This window comes from Bufo gargarizans, chromosome 5, assembly GCF_014858855.1.
Source record: "Bufo gargarizans isolate SCDJY-AF-19 chromosome 5, ASM1485885v1, whole genome shotgun sequence".
Lineage (NCBI taxonomy): Eukaryota > Metazoa > Chordata > Amphibia > Anura > Bufonidae > Bufo > Bufo gargarizans.
The window spans coordinates 423,249,314-423,266,675 of record NC_058084.1 but is presented as its reverse complement, the minus strand read 5'-3'; the positions used below and the strand labels follow the sequence as shown (position 1 = coordinate 423,266,675).

The following is a 17,362-nucleotide window of genomic DNA, read 5'->3' as shown; positions in this document are numbered from 1 at the left end:
AGACATCTGACTGCCCGCAGAGCCTGGATCCTCCTGCCAGGTCTCTGGGGTGACGGCAGGGGTAAGCGGTTTGTCCAACAATGTGACACCGGCCGCAAATAGTCCTTGCATGGACCGCATGGGGGTATATTCGATTTGGTCCCCCACATAGAGGTTGCGCCTGGCCTGGGGCAGATAGTGCCTCTTAACGGACCGCCGGCCTACAAAGACCTCGGTGCCCGAGTAATTGTCCTGGAGGAACCCTACTCCCCGTTCTACAGAGAACCACAGCACAGTCCCGTTTCTCCTGGGTAACTTGGGATCCCCTGGCCGGGGGTCATCAATTACCTGCTTCACCCATTCCTCAACCGCTGATTTGTATTCCCAGGCGGTCTAGGCGAAGGCACTGATCTCATGGGGAACTTCGGGGTTCAGGCTCCGTAACTTGTCATAGCTGGGTGGCGGAGTGGAAACACCTGCCGCCTCCGCCGCACCAGGAGGTGTTGAGAGTGGTGCAGGCTTGGGCCTGGTGACGTTGGCTGGGGTCGCAGGACGCAGTGAAGGGGCGGACACGGACCGGGCCGGGGCCTCAGGGAGCGCGGCAGCTCCTACCTGTTGCTGCGGCCGGTTACGGTGCCTCCCGGTGGTCATCATGGACTTCTGGCGCCATCTGTTTCACTGGCTCGTCCACGGCGTGAGTAGCTGCGTCAGCGACGTCCTCCGCGGGTACTGGCTTGACGCCCACCTCCCTTTTCATAGACACGTCGTCTTCCGCAGGGGTGCTGGACAAGGCGGAGGGATCCACGGCCTCTGGGATCTTGATCAGGTCCGGGCTCTTTGAAGCAGGAAATGGGACTTCAGCAGTGGCCTTTTCTGTGACCTCCGGGATGCTGGACAAGGTAGGCGGTGCGGCTTTCTTGCTCAGGGAGGAATCCACGGCCTCCGGCATGGTGACAAATACAGAGGGCCCACTTTTCTTCATGACTTGAGAGACATGGATCTCCGGTGGGCGCTCCTCATACACCGATTCTCCACCAATCGCCATCTGGTTCCACCGAGGTTGGGGAAACGCCATCTTGACAACCTCCTCAATCCAGCAGGCTGCCAGTTCTAAGGGTGCGGCCCAGAGGGTGGAGTCTTTATCACCTCGGCTTGCACTAGAAAGTTCACTGGGGGCAGTCTCTCTTTTTCCCGCTCCCGGAGGGGCGTATTTGATATCTTTGCGCCTTTGAGGGGGAGTTACTTGGTTTTCCCGCTTCTGGGGGGCTTATTCAATAGTTTTGCGCTATTGAGGGGGCGTCTTTGTCTCTTCCCATCTCTTGGGTTCGGTTACAACTTCTTGCAGGGGTGTGTATTCACTATATTCGCCATCTTGGGGATCATAAAGAAGCTGCTCCATGAGGGAGACATGGAGTATAACCCTTGTAGTGCCGATGCGCACAATGCAGCGTTTTCTGGGCCCGCAATGAAAGTAATAAAGTAAATTTTTTTACTTTTTTGCACAATCTTCATCCCTTGCAATACTGTGAAACATGCGCTGGGATCCGTTTTAACACACAATTGGATCCGGTTCTGATATCAGGGATAGCACACAATTCAATCCGATCCTGTTCGTGATGCCACTTTAATGCAATGAGCAGGACACTGGTACAGTGGGTCAGCTATGCAGTGGGTCAGTATATATGTGTAGTAGTTTGTGACGCCAATTGCAGTTTGCGCAGGTACTGTAGCAGGTCCCGTTAAGATGTTATAACTTACGTACCAGGTGAGGAATGCCAGAGGGGGATAATGTCTCTGTATAGCAGATATGGTAGTGTCAACGGTGTCTCCTACCTTGGTACGGCTGGACTCCTGGATCCTGGCTCACTTGCAAGAAATTGAGTGTGGTCAGTAGGAGTAGTTGAGGAATAATTGAGATCCAGACAGGAGATATAATCCAACTTGTCTTTACTTAATGGCAACAGATATCCATACGAGTTACAGCTTTAGTCTTTTTGGGTCCCAGCAGGTATTGGCAATATGTGGCAGGAATTTATATCTATTCTGCTTCTGATCATATGCCTAGTGAATCTGGCAGGTATTTGTCTTCTGCTCTGTCTGTCTTCTGCTTGTAATGGGCCTGACTAGCTGAGGAGGTATTGGGCTTCTCATGGACTCTGGATTAGTACTCACAGGACTGCTCGTAGGGAATGATGTCGTCCTGGAGATCTGAAGTTCTGGAGGTTGTTGCTAGCCTGTCACCAGCTGAGGTAGATGACTCAGGCTGGGAAGATGGATCCTTGGCCTCAGCCGAGGCTGGATCCTAGGTTGGGATCCATGTAGCTGGGAGCTCCTACCAACACAGCTTTCCCCAGGCAGGGGGCTGGTACACGCTAACTTAACTTCCTTCTCCTCCTCATGAGACAGGACATGGGAACATCCCACTTCTGCTCAGACAGGGGAGCCTAGACTGGAATGAACTATTCCAGACTAGGTATACTAACTGGCTATGGACTGACTGCTACATATTGCTGCCACCTGCTGGCGGACAGGGAACTTACAGCAAATACATAATACAGGCCTGGAAAATACATATAATGATGAGAATGCAAGGTTAAATTACACAAGATGACAATACATTTACACCTGACATGTTGTAGCAGGGAGACAGAGTTTAGTGACATACTCTGGGATGTTACAAGTGGAGTGAAGAATATATTTGGGTTGCGGCTGATATTACCGCACTATATACTAACATTCCTCAGGATTCAGCCATTGTGGCTCTTAAATGGTTTCTGACGCACTATAGCGACTATACTGTGGAACTGCAGGATTTCTTGTGCATATGTGTGGATTTTCTGATGAGACATAATTTTTTTATGTTCAATAGGAAATACTATCTCCAAATGTCGGGTGTTTCAATGGGGGCCAAACACTCACCATCTATTGCAAACATATACATGGCGTGGTGGGAGCGACATTTTCTGTTTCTTGATGACAACCCCTTTGCTGGCTCTATTAAATGGTATGGACGTTATATAGATGATATGCTGTGGGTTTGGCAAGGGGGGAGAATAAGGTGGCCCAGTGCATCAAATATTTTAATAACTGTACAGATTCCATCAAACTTAATTATATTAGCGATTCAGCTAAAATTGATTTTCTTGATTTACATTTGGAATCGGACCTCTCTGAGGGATTGGTCACAACCTGTACCTTTAGAAAAAAGACATCTGGGAACACCATTCTTCTTGCCTCCTCCTGCCACCCACCGCATGTCATAAATAACATACCAAAGGGGGAAATGATTAGAGCTAGACGTAGTTGCTCTACAGAGGGGTTGTTCTCAAAAGAAACAGAGATTATTACACAGAGACTCCTGAGCAGAGGCTATACACTCCAGAACATTAATAAAGGCGTTGAGTTTTCCAGACTGAAAGATAGGGAATCTCTGATCTTTCCTCAGACCTTGAAGAAATCCTATAGATGTCAAAAAAGTGAAGACCTTGCTGAGGAGGACAAAAAAACCTACTGTTTTTATTACTAACTACAGTAGAGAATATCCACACATATGCAGAATTATCCGTAAACATCTCCCTGTCCTCCCTTGTTAAGCTATCCTCTTAATGCTGTTGCCAAACCATTTTGATGGGGTTTCCATCAATTTCTAACCTTTTTTTATGAACCAGACATCCTCTTCTCTTCTGAGCAGGGGGTACCTGGGGTTCTCCCATTGACTTCAATTGTATTAAATTGTATTCGAGCACCCGAATTATTTGGCGGAGCACTCGGATCTGCCGAGCATAGCGATGCTCGAGCCGAACAGCTGTTTGCCAAGCATGCTCGCTCAACACTATCACGGACCAATAGTAATGGTCCCTGATGGTTATTGTGCTAAAGGCAGATCTTCAGCACAGTAACCAATGCGCATGTCTGCGCCATTTAGTTTTTTTATTGGTAGGGGCTCCTTCCCTTTATTAAACTTTTTTTCAAACTTAATCAGGGGCCATATTGCCCCGACCAGGGTGCTGGGGGACCCGATCTGGGCGTCCTTCTATACACGCTCTCCTCTTCTGAGGAGAGAAAACTATTCCGGGGGCAGCGGTGGCCGGAATACTGTTTGCACATGCTCTGGGGGTTCAAGTGAGGATCGGGACCCAGTTTTCCCTTATGGGGAAGCTAGGGGACCAGATCCTTGCATCGGAGACTTTCTCCCTTCTCTCTTATATGAGAGGAGAGAGAAAGTTTACTGCCGTAAAAAGGCGGCGCTCCAGCCCAAGAACCCTTAGTGACCACCGTAAATACACATGTATGGGTGGTCACTAAGGGGTTAAAGGACTTTAAAATATATTCTATATTTTTCAAAGCAGCACCTGGATCTAAATACTTTTGTACTTACATGTAGTTAAAAATTAAGTATAGCCAGTGAGTTATTCAATAAAATCTATCAGTATAGCACCACCTGCTGTTTGTTCTTTTCCTTATGTCTCAGTCCACCTCGCTGAGATGGTTGCACATTTCATCCTTCAATTACCATCAGCCTTATCTTCTGTTAGAAGCTGTGACAGTTACAGGGAGTGAACTGCACCAGAAAGGACATGCAACCTGAGCTACCAGATTGAAATAAATTGAGCAGAACAATTGGCGCATGAAGATCTCTGGGTCCATGTGAGGTACAGGGCTGGTTCTAGGTTTGTTAGAAAGATATTGCCATGTACAATATGATGTCTGATATACATTTTTTTCGTTAACCCCTTAGTGACCAGCCTGTTTTGGGCCTTACTGACCAAGCGTTTTCCTTCCTTTTTTCATCATCATGTTTCAAGAGCTATAACTTTTTTATTTTTCCGTCTATATAGCTTCATGGGGGCTTTTTGCGGGTTCTAGTTTTTAATGGCACAATTACATATAACTTTCTGATTAACTTTTATTAACTCTTTCTGGGAGGGAGATGGGAAAAACAGCAATACTATCACTGCGTTTTTACGTTATAAATTTTACAGTGTTCATTTTTCGGTATAAATAACATAATATCTTTATTCTCTGGGTCAGTACAATTACAGTGATACCAAATACATATATTTTTACGTTTTACAACTTTTTGCAATGAAACCCCTTTTTAAAAGAATTTTTTTTTGCATTGCCGCTTCCCAAGACACATAACTTTTTTATTTTTCTTTCTATGGAGTTGTGTGAGGGCTTGATTTTTGCGGGTCGTCTTGTATTTTCCATTGACATTTGAAGTAAATGACACTTTTTGATTGCTTGTTATTAAGATTTTTTGGTGGCAACTAAGAATGTAGTCATTACGGATGTGGCAATATCAAACATATGGAGGAGATTTCTTTTTTGCAATTTTTTCATTGAAAAGCGTATTTTCAGTAAAACAAAAGGATCATTTTTTAATGGGATTTTTTATTGAATAGATGTGGGTTTTTTTAAAGTTTTTTTTTACCACTTAATATTCCCACAAGGGGACTATAACAGACAGCTTTTTGATTGATTTTAAAATGCAATGCATTATTCCTATAGTGCATTGCATTTTAATGTCAGTGCTATTCTGACATTGACCAGCAGACTGCGCTAGAGAGGCACAGCCTGCTGGAAACTACTCAAGGCGGGCCTGGGCCCTACATCAGACCCCTGCGAGCCTTCACATACATAAGCACCCCGCAATTGCATTTGCAGGGTGCCGATGGGAGACAGAGCGCCTAAAATGTTAAACAGCCCGGATTGGCACTCCTGCCGGTCTGGGCTGTTAGAGCAGGGCCGCGGCTCTCATGGGACCTGTGCAGCTCTTAGACTGGGTCGCCATAAAAAAGCAGTGACCCAGCCTAAGGCCCCTTAGTGACCGCTGTAAAAAGGCATATGAGTGGTCACTAAGCGGTTAATCATGTAATAACTCTTTTAATACAAGGAACATATGTAACATTTTACTGCTTGCCCAGGTATAAAAAGCAGAGAAAAATCACATGAAATAGAAACATAGAATGTGTCGGCAGATAAGAACCATTTCGCCCATCTAGTCTGCCCAATATACCGAATACTATGAATAGCCCTTGGCCCTATCTTATACAGGGAGTGCAGAATTATTAGGCAAGTTGTATTTTTGAGGACTAATTTTATTATTGAACAACAACCATGTTCTCAATGAACCCAAAAAACTAATTAATATCAAAGCTGAATATTTGTGGAATTAGTTTTTAGTTTGTTTTTAGTTTTAGCTATTTTAGGGGGATATCTGTGTGTGCAGGTGACTATTACTGTGCATAATTATTAGGCAACTTAACAAAAAACAAATATATACCCATTTCAATTATTTATTTTTACCAGTGAAACCAATAAAACATCTCAACATTCACAAATATACATTTCTGACATTCAAAAACAAAACAAAAACAAATCAGTGACCAATATAGCCACCTTTCTTTGCAAGGACACTCAAAAGCCTGCCATCCATGGATTCTGTCAGTGTTTTGATCTGTTCACCATCAACATTGCGTGCAGCAGCAACCACAGCCTCCCAGACACTGTTCAGAGAGGTGTACTGTTTTCCCTCCTTGTAAATCTCACATTTAATGATGGACCACAGGTTCTCAATGGGGTTCAGATCAGGTGAACAAGGAGGCCATGTCATTAGATTTTCATTTTTTATACCCTTTCTTGCCAGCCACGCTGTGGAGTACTTGGACGCGTGTGATGGAGCATTGTCCTGCATGGATGCAGACTTCTTCCTGTACCACTGCTTGAAGAAGGTGTCTTCCAGAAACTGGCAGTAGGACTGGGAGTTGAGCTTGACTCCATCCTCAACCCAAAAAGGCCCCACAAGCTCATCTTTGATGATACCAGCCCAAACCAGTACTCCACCTCCACCTTGCTGGCGTCTGAGTCGGACTGGAGCTCTCTGCCCTTTACCAATCCAGCCACGGGCCCATCCATCTGGCCCATCAAGACTCACTCTCATTTCATCAGTCCATAAAACCTTAGAAAAATCAGTCTTGAGATATTTCTTGGCCCAGTCTTGACGTTTCAGCTTGTGCGTCTTGTTCAGTGGTGGTCGTCTTTCAGCCTTTCTTACCTTCGCCATGTCTCTGAGTATTGCACACCTTGTGCTTTTGGGCACTCCAGTGATGTTGCAGCTCTGAAATATGGCCAAACTGGTGGCAAGTGGCATCTTGGCAGCTGCACGCTTGACTTTTCTCAGTTCATGGGCAGTTATTTTGCGCCCTTGGTTTTTCCACACGCTTCTTGCGACCCTGTTGACTATTTTGAATGAAACGCTTGATTGTTCGATGATCACGCTTCAGAAGCTTTGCAATTTTAAGAGTGCTGCATCCCTCTGCAAGATATCTCACTATTTTTGACTTTTCTGAGCCTGTCAAGTCCTTCTTTTGACCCATTTTGCCAAAGGAAAGGAAGTTGCCTAATAATTATGCACACCTGATATAGGGTGTTGATGTCATTAGACCACACCCCTTCTCATTACAGAGATGCACATCACCTAATATGCTTAATTGGTAGTAGGCTTTCGAGCCTATACAGCTTGGAGTAAGACAACATGCATAAAGAGGATGATGTGGTCAAAATACTCATTTGCCTAATAATTCTGCACTCCCTGTATGAAGGATGGCCTTATGCCTATCCCATGCATGCTTAAACTCCTCCACTGTATTTGCAGCTACCACTTCTGTAGGAAGGCTATTCCATGCATCCACTACTCTCTCAGTAAAGTAATACTTCCTGATATTACTTTTAAACCTTTGCCCCTCTAATTTAAAACTATGTCCTCTTGTAGCAGTTTTTCTTCTTTTAAATATTCTCTCCTCTTTTACCTTGTTGATTCCCTTTATGTATTTAAAAGTTTCTTATTATTATCTACATATCCCCTCTGTCTCGTCTTTCTTCCAAGCATACATGTTAAGGTCCTTTAAATCTTTCTTGGTAAGTTTTATCCTGCAATCCATGTACTAGTTTAGTAGCTCTTCTCTGAACTCTCTCCAAAGTATCAATATCCTTCTGGAGATATGGTCTCCAGTACCTCGCACAATACTCCAAATGAGGTCTCACTAGTGCTCTGTAGAGCGGCATGAGCACCTCCCTCTTTCTACTGGTAATGCCTCTCCCTATACACCCAAGCATTCTGCTAGCATTTCCTGCTGCTCTATGACATTGTCTGCCTACCTTTAAGTCTTCTGAAATAATGACCCCCTAAATCCCTTTCCTCAGATCCTGAGGTTAGGACTGTATCACTGATTTTATATTCTGCTCTAGAGTTTTACGCCCCAGGTGCATTATCTTGCACTTATCAACATAAAATTTTAGTTGCCAGATTTTTGACCATTCCTCTAGTTTTCCTAAATCTTTTTCCATTTGGTGCATGCCTCCAGGAACATCAACCCTGTTGCAAATCTTTGTGTCATCAGCAAAAAGACACACCTTACCATCAAGGCCTTCTGTAATTTTGCTGATAAAGATATTAAACAATATGGGTCCCAGAACAGATCCCTGAGGTACCCCACTGGTAACAAGACCATGGTCTGAATATACTTATTGACTACAACCCTCTGTTGTCTGTCCCTCAGCCACTGCCTAATTCATTCAACAATATGGGAGTCCATGCACAAAGACTGCAATTTATTGATAAGCCTTCTATGTGGGACAGTATCAAAAGCCTTACTAAAGTCCAGATAAACGATGTCTACTGTACCTCTGCTATCTATTATTTTAGTCACCCAATCAAAAAAATCTATAAGATTAGTTTGATATGATCTCCCTGAAGTAAACCCATGCTGTTTTTCATCTTTCAATCCATGGGATTTTAGATATTCCACAATCCTCTCCTTAAGTATGGTTTCCATTAATTTCCCCACTATTGATGTCAGGCTTACTGGCCTATAGTTGCCCGATTCCTCCCTACTACCTTTCTTGTGAATGGGCACAACATTTGCCAATTTCCAATCTTCTGGGACGACTTCTGTTGCCAGTGATTGGTTAAATAAATCTGTTAATGGTTTTTCTAGTTCACCGCTGAGCTCTTTTAATAGCTTTGGGTGTTTCCCATCATGCCCCTGTGACTTATTTGTATTAATTTTAGACAGCTGACTTAGAGCCTCTTCCTCTGTAAAGACACATGCATCAAAAGATTCATTAGTCTTCTTTCCTAACTGAGGTCCTTTTCCTTCATTTTCCTTTGTAAAAACTGAACAGAAGTATTCATTGAGGCAGTCAGCTAGTTCTTTATCTTCTTCCATATACCTTCCTTCTTTTGTTTTTAATTTGGTAATTCCTTGTTTTAGTTTCCTTTTTTCATTTATGTATCTGAAGAATGCCTTATCGCCTTTTTTCCCTGACTGAGCTAATTTCTCTTCTGCCTGTGCTTTAGAAGCTCTTATAACTTGTTTAAACTCTCTCTGCCTAATCTTATAAATTTGCCTGTCATCCTCGTTTTTTTTTTTTTATAATTACTGAATGCTATCTTTTTGTTTCTAATGATTTTGGCCACTTCTGCTGAGTACCACAGCGGTCTCTTCCTTTTTTTGCTTTTACTGACAAGCCTAATGCAATTTTCTGTTGCCTTCAATAGTTCCAAATGTTGTAAAACCTCCCAATTAAGGAGGGTATATAACCTCATATGTGTTACATATTGGGTTATGAAACACTCTACGCTTGGACTACTAACCCTTGAAATACTTGAATGCCACCATTGTATGAGCAGGATCCAATCACCGTAACCCGCTTCTGCTGCTTACTAGAAGAAAGGGGAAATCTTAGAGGATGCTTTGTCACTTCAACACCTGTCAGCTCCACTCAACACTCTTCAGAGACCCACATGAATATTATCAATGTCTCAATGACCATTTATGCGGCTAAAAATAAAAAATCCACCTAAAGACAACAGGAGATAAAGGTCTCATTCAGAACCACCTATGGGGCATTGATTACCCACCAAGAGATATCCAATAGGTGGATTTGATCATTAAATTAATCCCAATGATATGCCACCAATGTCTTAGACAAGATCATCCCTTCATGTGCAGTTATTAATGTTCAGATTGCAGTTTTTATCCAGAATTCTTTTTAAAGCCAATCATTCCTAAATACAGTGCTACAATTCTACATATCTACACCAGGCAGCATATTCTATACTAAAATACTTAGGACTTTGGTCCTTTTGAATATAAGACAAGTGATTATGACTTGAATCATCTGCCTCATATGGCGTTCCTGAAGCTCACCTGAGCGACAACAGATGAAAAATATAGAACTGCATCCAAGGGATTTATCTGTGAAAATATTTTCATCTTAAAAAATGTCACTGCAAAACTAGATTAATTTTGCAGAACATGAGTAAAGCTTTGATAAATCCCCTGCAAGATGTGTTCTGCATAAATTAGAGACAGCAGCAGACATCCTCTATTACTTACATTTATATTTTAAGTTCCTCATATTGGGTCAATTATAAAACGTGGTTTTATATTAAGAAATATTTCTAGAAATGTAAGTGACATTTTGAAGAACGTTCTGTAAATATATGACCTGTTTTTACTGCCGTGCTTGATGACAATTATCACATTACTTTGACAGTTCTTGCACAATCTATAAACTTCCCATCTTTTGTAAAAATGCACAATCAAACCAAACAATTAAGGTCAACTTGTCAAAATTTTTACTTAAGGTTGGAATTTAGCCACATAAACACACTGAACAAAAATATAAACGCAACACTTTCGGCTTTGCTCCCATTTTGCAAGAGCTGAACTCAAAGAACTGAAACATTTTCTACATACACAAAAGACCCATTACTCTCAAATATTGTTCACAAATCTGTCTAAATCTGTGTTATTTATTTTATGCACTTATATAGCGCTACTATATTCCGCAGCGCTTTACAGACATATTCATCACACTGTCCCCAATGGGGCTCACAATCTAAGGTCCATATCGGTATGTCTTTGGAGTGTGGGAGGGAACCGGAGTACCTGGAGGAAAGCCACGCAAACACAGGGAGAACATACAAACTCTATGCAGATGTTGCCCTTGGTCGGATTTAAACCTAGGACCCCAGTGCTGCAAGACACCAGCGCTAACCACTGAGCCACCGTGCTGCCCTTGTTAGTGAGCACTTCTCCTTTGCCAAGATAATCCATCCCACCTCACAGGTGTGGCATATCAAGGTGCTGATTAAACAGCATGAATATTGCACAGGTGTGCCTTAGACTGCCCACAATAAAAAGCCACTCTGAAATGTGCACATTTTTGCCTTACTGGGGGAAGGTCAGAAAACCTTTCAGTATCTGGTGTGGCCACCATTTGCCTCGTGCAGTGCAATACATCTCCGTCCACTCCTCTTCAATAGCTGTGCAAAGTTGCAGAATATTGACAGGAAATGGAACACGCTGTCGTATACGCCGATCTAGAGCATCCCAAACATGCTCAATGGGTGACATGTCTGGTGAGCATGCTGGCCATGCAAGAACTGGGATGTTTTCAGCTTCCAGGAATTATGTACAGATCCCTGAAATATGGGGCCGTGCAATATTATGCTGCAACATGAGGTGATGGTCGTGGATGAATGGCACAACAATGGGCCTCAGGATCTCGTCACGGTATATCTGTGCATTCAAAATGTCATCAATAAAATGCACCTGTGTTCGTTGTCCATAACATACGCCTGCCCATACCATAACCCCACCGCCACCATGGGCCACTCGATCAACAACGTTAACGTCAGCAAACCGCTCACCCACACGACGCCACACACGCTGTCTGCCATCTGCCCTGAACAGTGAAAACCGGGACTCATCCGTGAACAGAACGCCTCTCTAACCTGCCAGACGCCATCCAATGGGAGCATTTGCCCACTCAAGTCGGTTATGATGACTAACTGCAGTCAGGTCCAGATCCAATGAGGACGATGAGCATGCAGCTGAGCTTCCTTGAGACGGTTTCTGACAGTTTGTGCAGAAATTATTTGGTTATGCAAACCGATTGTTGCTGCAGCTGACCGAGTGGCTGGTCTAAGATGATCATAGAGGTGAACATGCTGGATGTGGAGGTCCTGGGCTTGTGTGGTTACACATGATCTGCAGTTGTAAGGCCTGTTGGATGTACTGCCAAATTCTCTAAAAAGGCCTTTGGAGACAGCTTATGGTAGAGAAATTAACATCCATTGCATGGACAACAGCTCTGGTAGACATTCCTGCAGTCAGCATGCTCCCTCAAACGTTGCGACATCTATGGCATTGTGCTGTGTGATCAAACTGCACATATCAGAATGATCTTTTATTGTGGGCAGTCTAAGGCACACCTGTGCAATATTCATGCTGTCTAATCAGCAACTTGATTTGCCACATCTGTGAGGTGGGATGAATTATCTCGGCAAATGAGAAGTGCCCACTAACACAGATTTAGACAGATTTGTGAACAATATTTGAGAGTAATAGGTCTTCTGTGTATGTAGAAAATGTTTTAGATCTTTGAGTTCAGCTCATGCAAAATGGGAGCAAAACCGAAAGTGTTGCGTTTATATTTTTGTTCAGTGTAGTACTCATTAAAGGGGCTGTCCCAATATGATAACCATTTTCCATGTGCCGTATAGGGACATATGGACATCAGAGAGGGAGGCATATGGACATCATCAAAGTTATTTCCCGACTCATGACACACCTCTACGAGCCAGAGTAGAGAGCAGCTATATAAGAGTGGCTCCCACTGTAGTGGATCCCTTCCATGCATTTCATTTTCGGCCATTCATCTCAACAGCTGGCATGTTATTCTACATATCCCCTGTAGCGGGAAGATCTTATATATATATATATATATATATATATATATATACATATCAGTTAAGAAACTTATTCATAGGATTTCCAAAAATGCTAAATCTTAAAGAATTCCATATACTGTTCTAGTAAACCAGAAGTTCGAGTGTTTGCCAAAGTTTGGTAACCCAGTGTTTTTATATTTAATTGTGGTGGGAATTTTTTTTAAAAGTTGCCATATTGATTGTTTCTTTTGAATTAGCATTACAGCAGCGGCCTGTCCCGGTCTTCTGTGTCCCAGCAGAGCGGACCTGCATCTTCCTTCCTCCTGGTAGATTTGCCCACTCCGGTTCTTCAAAGGCCAGCACACTTACCCTAATTTACACCAGCCTACAACTGGCCACTTTGTAATGCTTTAGGCACCTTCTCCAATGAAGAGGTGCCTGAGCAATAGATTTCTAGTCAGCTTATATCCTGATAGGTGTGCTACATTTTGTTTGTTTGCCAGTGTACCAACTTCTGCCCATTTTTTGGATATTGATCCTCTGCTGCCTGAACTGACCTGTGCCTAAATTTTGCACTGACCCTATGCTGCCCACCTTGACTTTGGGCTGTTTACTGTATAGCTCATTCTCTGCTTGCCCTGACCTCAGCATGTCTATGACTACAGTGTTGTCTGATCTCTTGGTACTCTAAACAGGTGTCTCTTGACCCCCGTGGGTTAATTATACAGAGACTACTCCAGGAGGTAGCAGCCTGGTGGTTCCTCTACAGTGAAGTACAGATCCTAGTCTAGGGATGAAAAGGGTGAAAACCAGGGAACTGTCAGGATAACACCCTTAGGAGTAGCCCCAAGTCAAATCTGTTGGTTCACACAGTGGTTCCGCAACCACTGCAATTAGCTATTAAGGGCACAGTTTCATAAGACTTGTCTGGATGGGTTGTAAAATACAGGCATGGAAAGAAATTGATCACATCAAAAAGACACGAGTCAACCCCACAATAAATAGCTCTGCATGCCTAAACTTCATGCAACTTGTGAATATGACATAAAGGAGCTAGGGGAATATTGTCCTTAAAGAGTTTGTCCAGCCTCTACAAAAATTTTACCTGGTTCCCAGATGTCACTGTGCTTAACATAAAAAAATCTACTCATCTGCTCCTAGCTGCTCCATTCGTCGAGAGTTTAGTCCTGTTCCTTCTGGTCCCCATGGTGTGAACTTCAACACCTCTGTGACCAATGACTGATCTCAGCACTTACATATTCCTTAGCAGCATCTTATTGCTGGGTCACATGCCATTGAAGACACGCCACTGCAGTGATTGGCCACAGTTATGCATGTGATCCCATCTGGAAATTTACATGCCGGAGATTTGAAGCAATAGGACCAGACCCTCTGCACTGGAGTGGAGTGGAGGGTAGCAGATGAGTGAATTTTGTATGTTATGTACTATCTGGGTCATAGGTAATAGGTACAATTGTAGTAAGGTCATAGGTAAAACATTTCTCTAGAAACTTGAGCTATATACAGTATCATGGAAGTTAGCATAAAATAAGCATAAAATATGGAAAACAACATGAACATAAAATATGAAAAAACAAACGCTGCCTTTCATATCTTAAAGGAGCAAACCTCTACATTGGGTTATACTTAGTGCACGGTCTGAGGGGGTGGGGCACTACACAAGAATTTAAACGCTACTGAAGGCAGAAGCTATGCATCGCTCCCAATTCCTGCACTAGGCATAATTCAGTTTATCAGTTTTTACAGGAGTGATCCTTTAACTCTTCACCCACTAACAACGAAGAAAAAAAGTCACAGTTATGCATTCTGAAATAGAGCCTTGCAATTAAAATGCTAAGCACTAGAATCCATTCTTTTTACATTTAGACTGTTTAACTGAAGATATGAACTTATCTTTCGTAAGTTAAATAATTGCTGCCAAATTTCCTGTCTTGAATCAGATATGATCTGAGCTGAATCGGGAATTGTGACGGCGAGAGCTTTATTCACACTGGTTTGGTGACATTTTCGATCACATCATTACTTAATGAACAGCCCTGGCCGACAGACACTGCATGTTTTGCTGGCATTTTGTAGGATATTAATAAAAAATGCCATTTAATGATGGCAGGACAAATGTTCTTATCTACATATTACAAAAAGACGTCAGCTGCGCACGAGGGTGGCACCATGGTGTTTCCATGGTGCTGTATTTCATGGAGGTTTAATAGAAAGTTTAAGATGATTAGAAGGATTTCTGGAGATGGATGATTTCCAAATATCTAGCTTTCTAAGTCAAGTGAGCATAATAGGCTGTTTTCTAGAATACTATGGGAAAAAATGGCATTACACACAATACTGAATAATGAAATCACAGAATTTATGTGATGTTTCATCCATCTGTGACCATTTATTGCAATACATAAATAATTCTATATTTTCCTTGTATCATATGTGAGTAAATTTTCATCTAATTGACCGAAATTGTAAAGGTGTAATATTCGTACTTAATACCTGACCTTAAAATTACTGCTGTTTTTTTCAGAGGAAACCCCATGTGCTCTGCTACTTGAGCCTTAGGGCTTATGCACCATGCGCACAGTTCCTAAGTGCCGGCACACAAAGTGTCTACACTCCCGTGTTCCAGAGCGGTAGACACCTCTTGTGCCACCACATGGTGCCACCACCCGTCACCACATTTTAGAGGAGTTCTCATCTATATGCAGTGCTTTGTAGGGGAAAATATTTCTCTAACATGCCATATGATGCAGTAAGGAACAATGCCATGTGAATCCAACTGAACGGTGTGAGACTGGGTTTCCCTGGGCTCACCAATTCTCGGGGCCAACACTTATGTCATCAATATTGTATAATAGATTTTGATTCAAAGAAATAGACTCTAGTAGCAAGTGATTGGCTCCAAAGCCAACTGCCAACATATGGCATCACAACCTGGGGCCACCAGAGGATCCTCTGGTACTCTGGTGGGCCAGTCCAGTGCTGCAACGTATCAAAACTCAATGAGGAACAGTTATCAACACTGGCCTTCCAAGTGAGATATGCCTAATTTATTACATGGCAGATGCCTCTTAATCAATCAGGTACATCTCTGGCAGTCTGTGCACCAGAAAGTGAAGTCTACACCAGCCAGCTATAACTTACACCAGTTTCTGGAGTAAGTTCTACTAAATCTGGCTGTGTGAAGCCCTTCCCCTCCTACTAAGCCTTGGCTCTTTTATTTCCACTTTAAAAAAGTGACGAGAATCTCAAACAATTCACAAATTATGGCACAAATATGACGTGTGCAAAAATTTGCGACTTATTTACACCACATTAGTGCCATAAACACTAAGGCACTTTTACTGTTTTCAGCAATTGTACAGGCTGTTATCTCTAGTTCAGTTACTGTTCTTTGCCTTTTCATTTGAAAAGTGAAATGAGTGAAATAATTAATTAATTTATAGTCAATATTAGAGCGTAGGCAGTGGTATACCATGAAGGCAAAACTTATGTTTACTTTATACCACCTATTAGTTGCCTTAGACTTAGATAGAATTTTGTATAAAATTGTTAGCACAAAATGGATTATCTTAAGCCATGCACCCTTTCCCATTAAACTACACAGCTTTCTTGCTACGTTATGCCACCTCCTTCCATGGCAGGTGAGACACAGTGGAATTTTATTTTTTGTTTACTTGCTTTATAAATGTGTCTAAAATGAGATGTGCCAAAGTTTGGCACATGTTACCCCAAAATTCAAGTACAGCCACAATGATAGATGTGGGCCAGTGTCATTACAGTGGTTCTTTTTGTTTTTTGGACAGGTATAAGCAATGCTCAAGCTCGTCAACCAGGAAAATCACCAGATTTTAGCATGAACTGGATTATGGGAAGTTCAGATCTGGAAGTTATTAATGCAACAACAGGGAAAAGAAGCTGTGGAAGTTCATCCAGACTCTGCAAGCACTTACTATATGTTCGGTGGTCGAGGCTTTATGGAAAGGTACAGTATCTGTTCACAGTTCATCTTTAATATATAGCTATTAAAAAATATCCTCCCCATACTGATTAATTGTTCGCCAGTAGCAGACTGTGATTAGACAGCATGATCTGCCGCCGGTAAACGATGATTTTTAAACCTGCTGAAAGATTGTGATTGTTCGATGAACGAGTATTTGCTGCAGTATAACACAGACAGATCATCGCAAATGAGCGTTCCTACGAATGCTTGTCAGCGATGATCTGCCCCAACAATTGGCTGTTGTAATACAGCATTTAGGTGTGTAAAGAGTTTACTAAACTATGATTAAAGATATGTACAAAAGATAACATACTGTAGAGAGTAAAGTAAGTAACAGTCACTAATGCCGTGAACAATTGAGCGAGATCCCATCGACCAGTGGCCAATGTGGCACCCTGCCAACGCTCATATGATACAAAGAGATGTGGTGGTAGCAATACACATTTTAGGCTGAGTTCACACTTTGGCTATAAGATCAGTTATTTCCATCAGTTATTGTGAGCCAAAACCAGGTGTGGGTCAAAACCACAGAACAGGAGCATATCTTTCCCTTATACCTTATATCTGAGTAGGCTTCACTACTGGCTTTAGCTCACAATAACTGATTGGAATAACTG

The 17,362-nt window shown here is 42.5% G+C and overlaps 1 protein-coding gene across 1 annotated transcript in view; it reads left to right on the top strand.

Moving 5' to 3' along the window:
• Positions 1-17,362, top strand: part of LOC122939488 (double-stranded RNA-specific editase B2-like) — a 110,779-nt gene that overhangs the window by 78,483 nt on the left and 14,934 nt on the right. Inside the window, exon 6 of the mRNA XM_044295557.1 lies at positions 16,549-16,727. Within this exon, the coding sequence (XP_044151492.1) occupies positions 16,549-16,727 (179 nt within the window). The remainder of the gene's footprint in view (positions 1-16,548; positions 16,728-17,362) is intronic.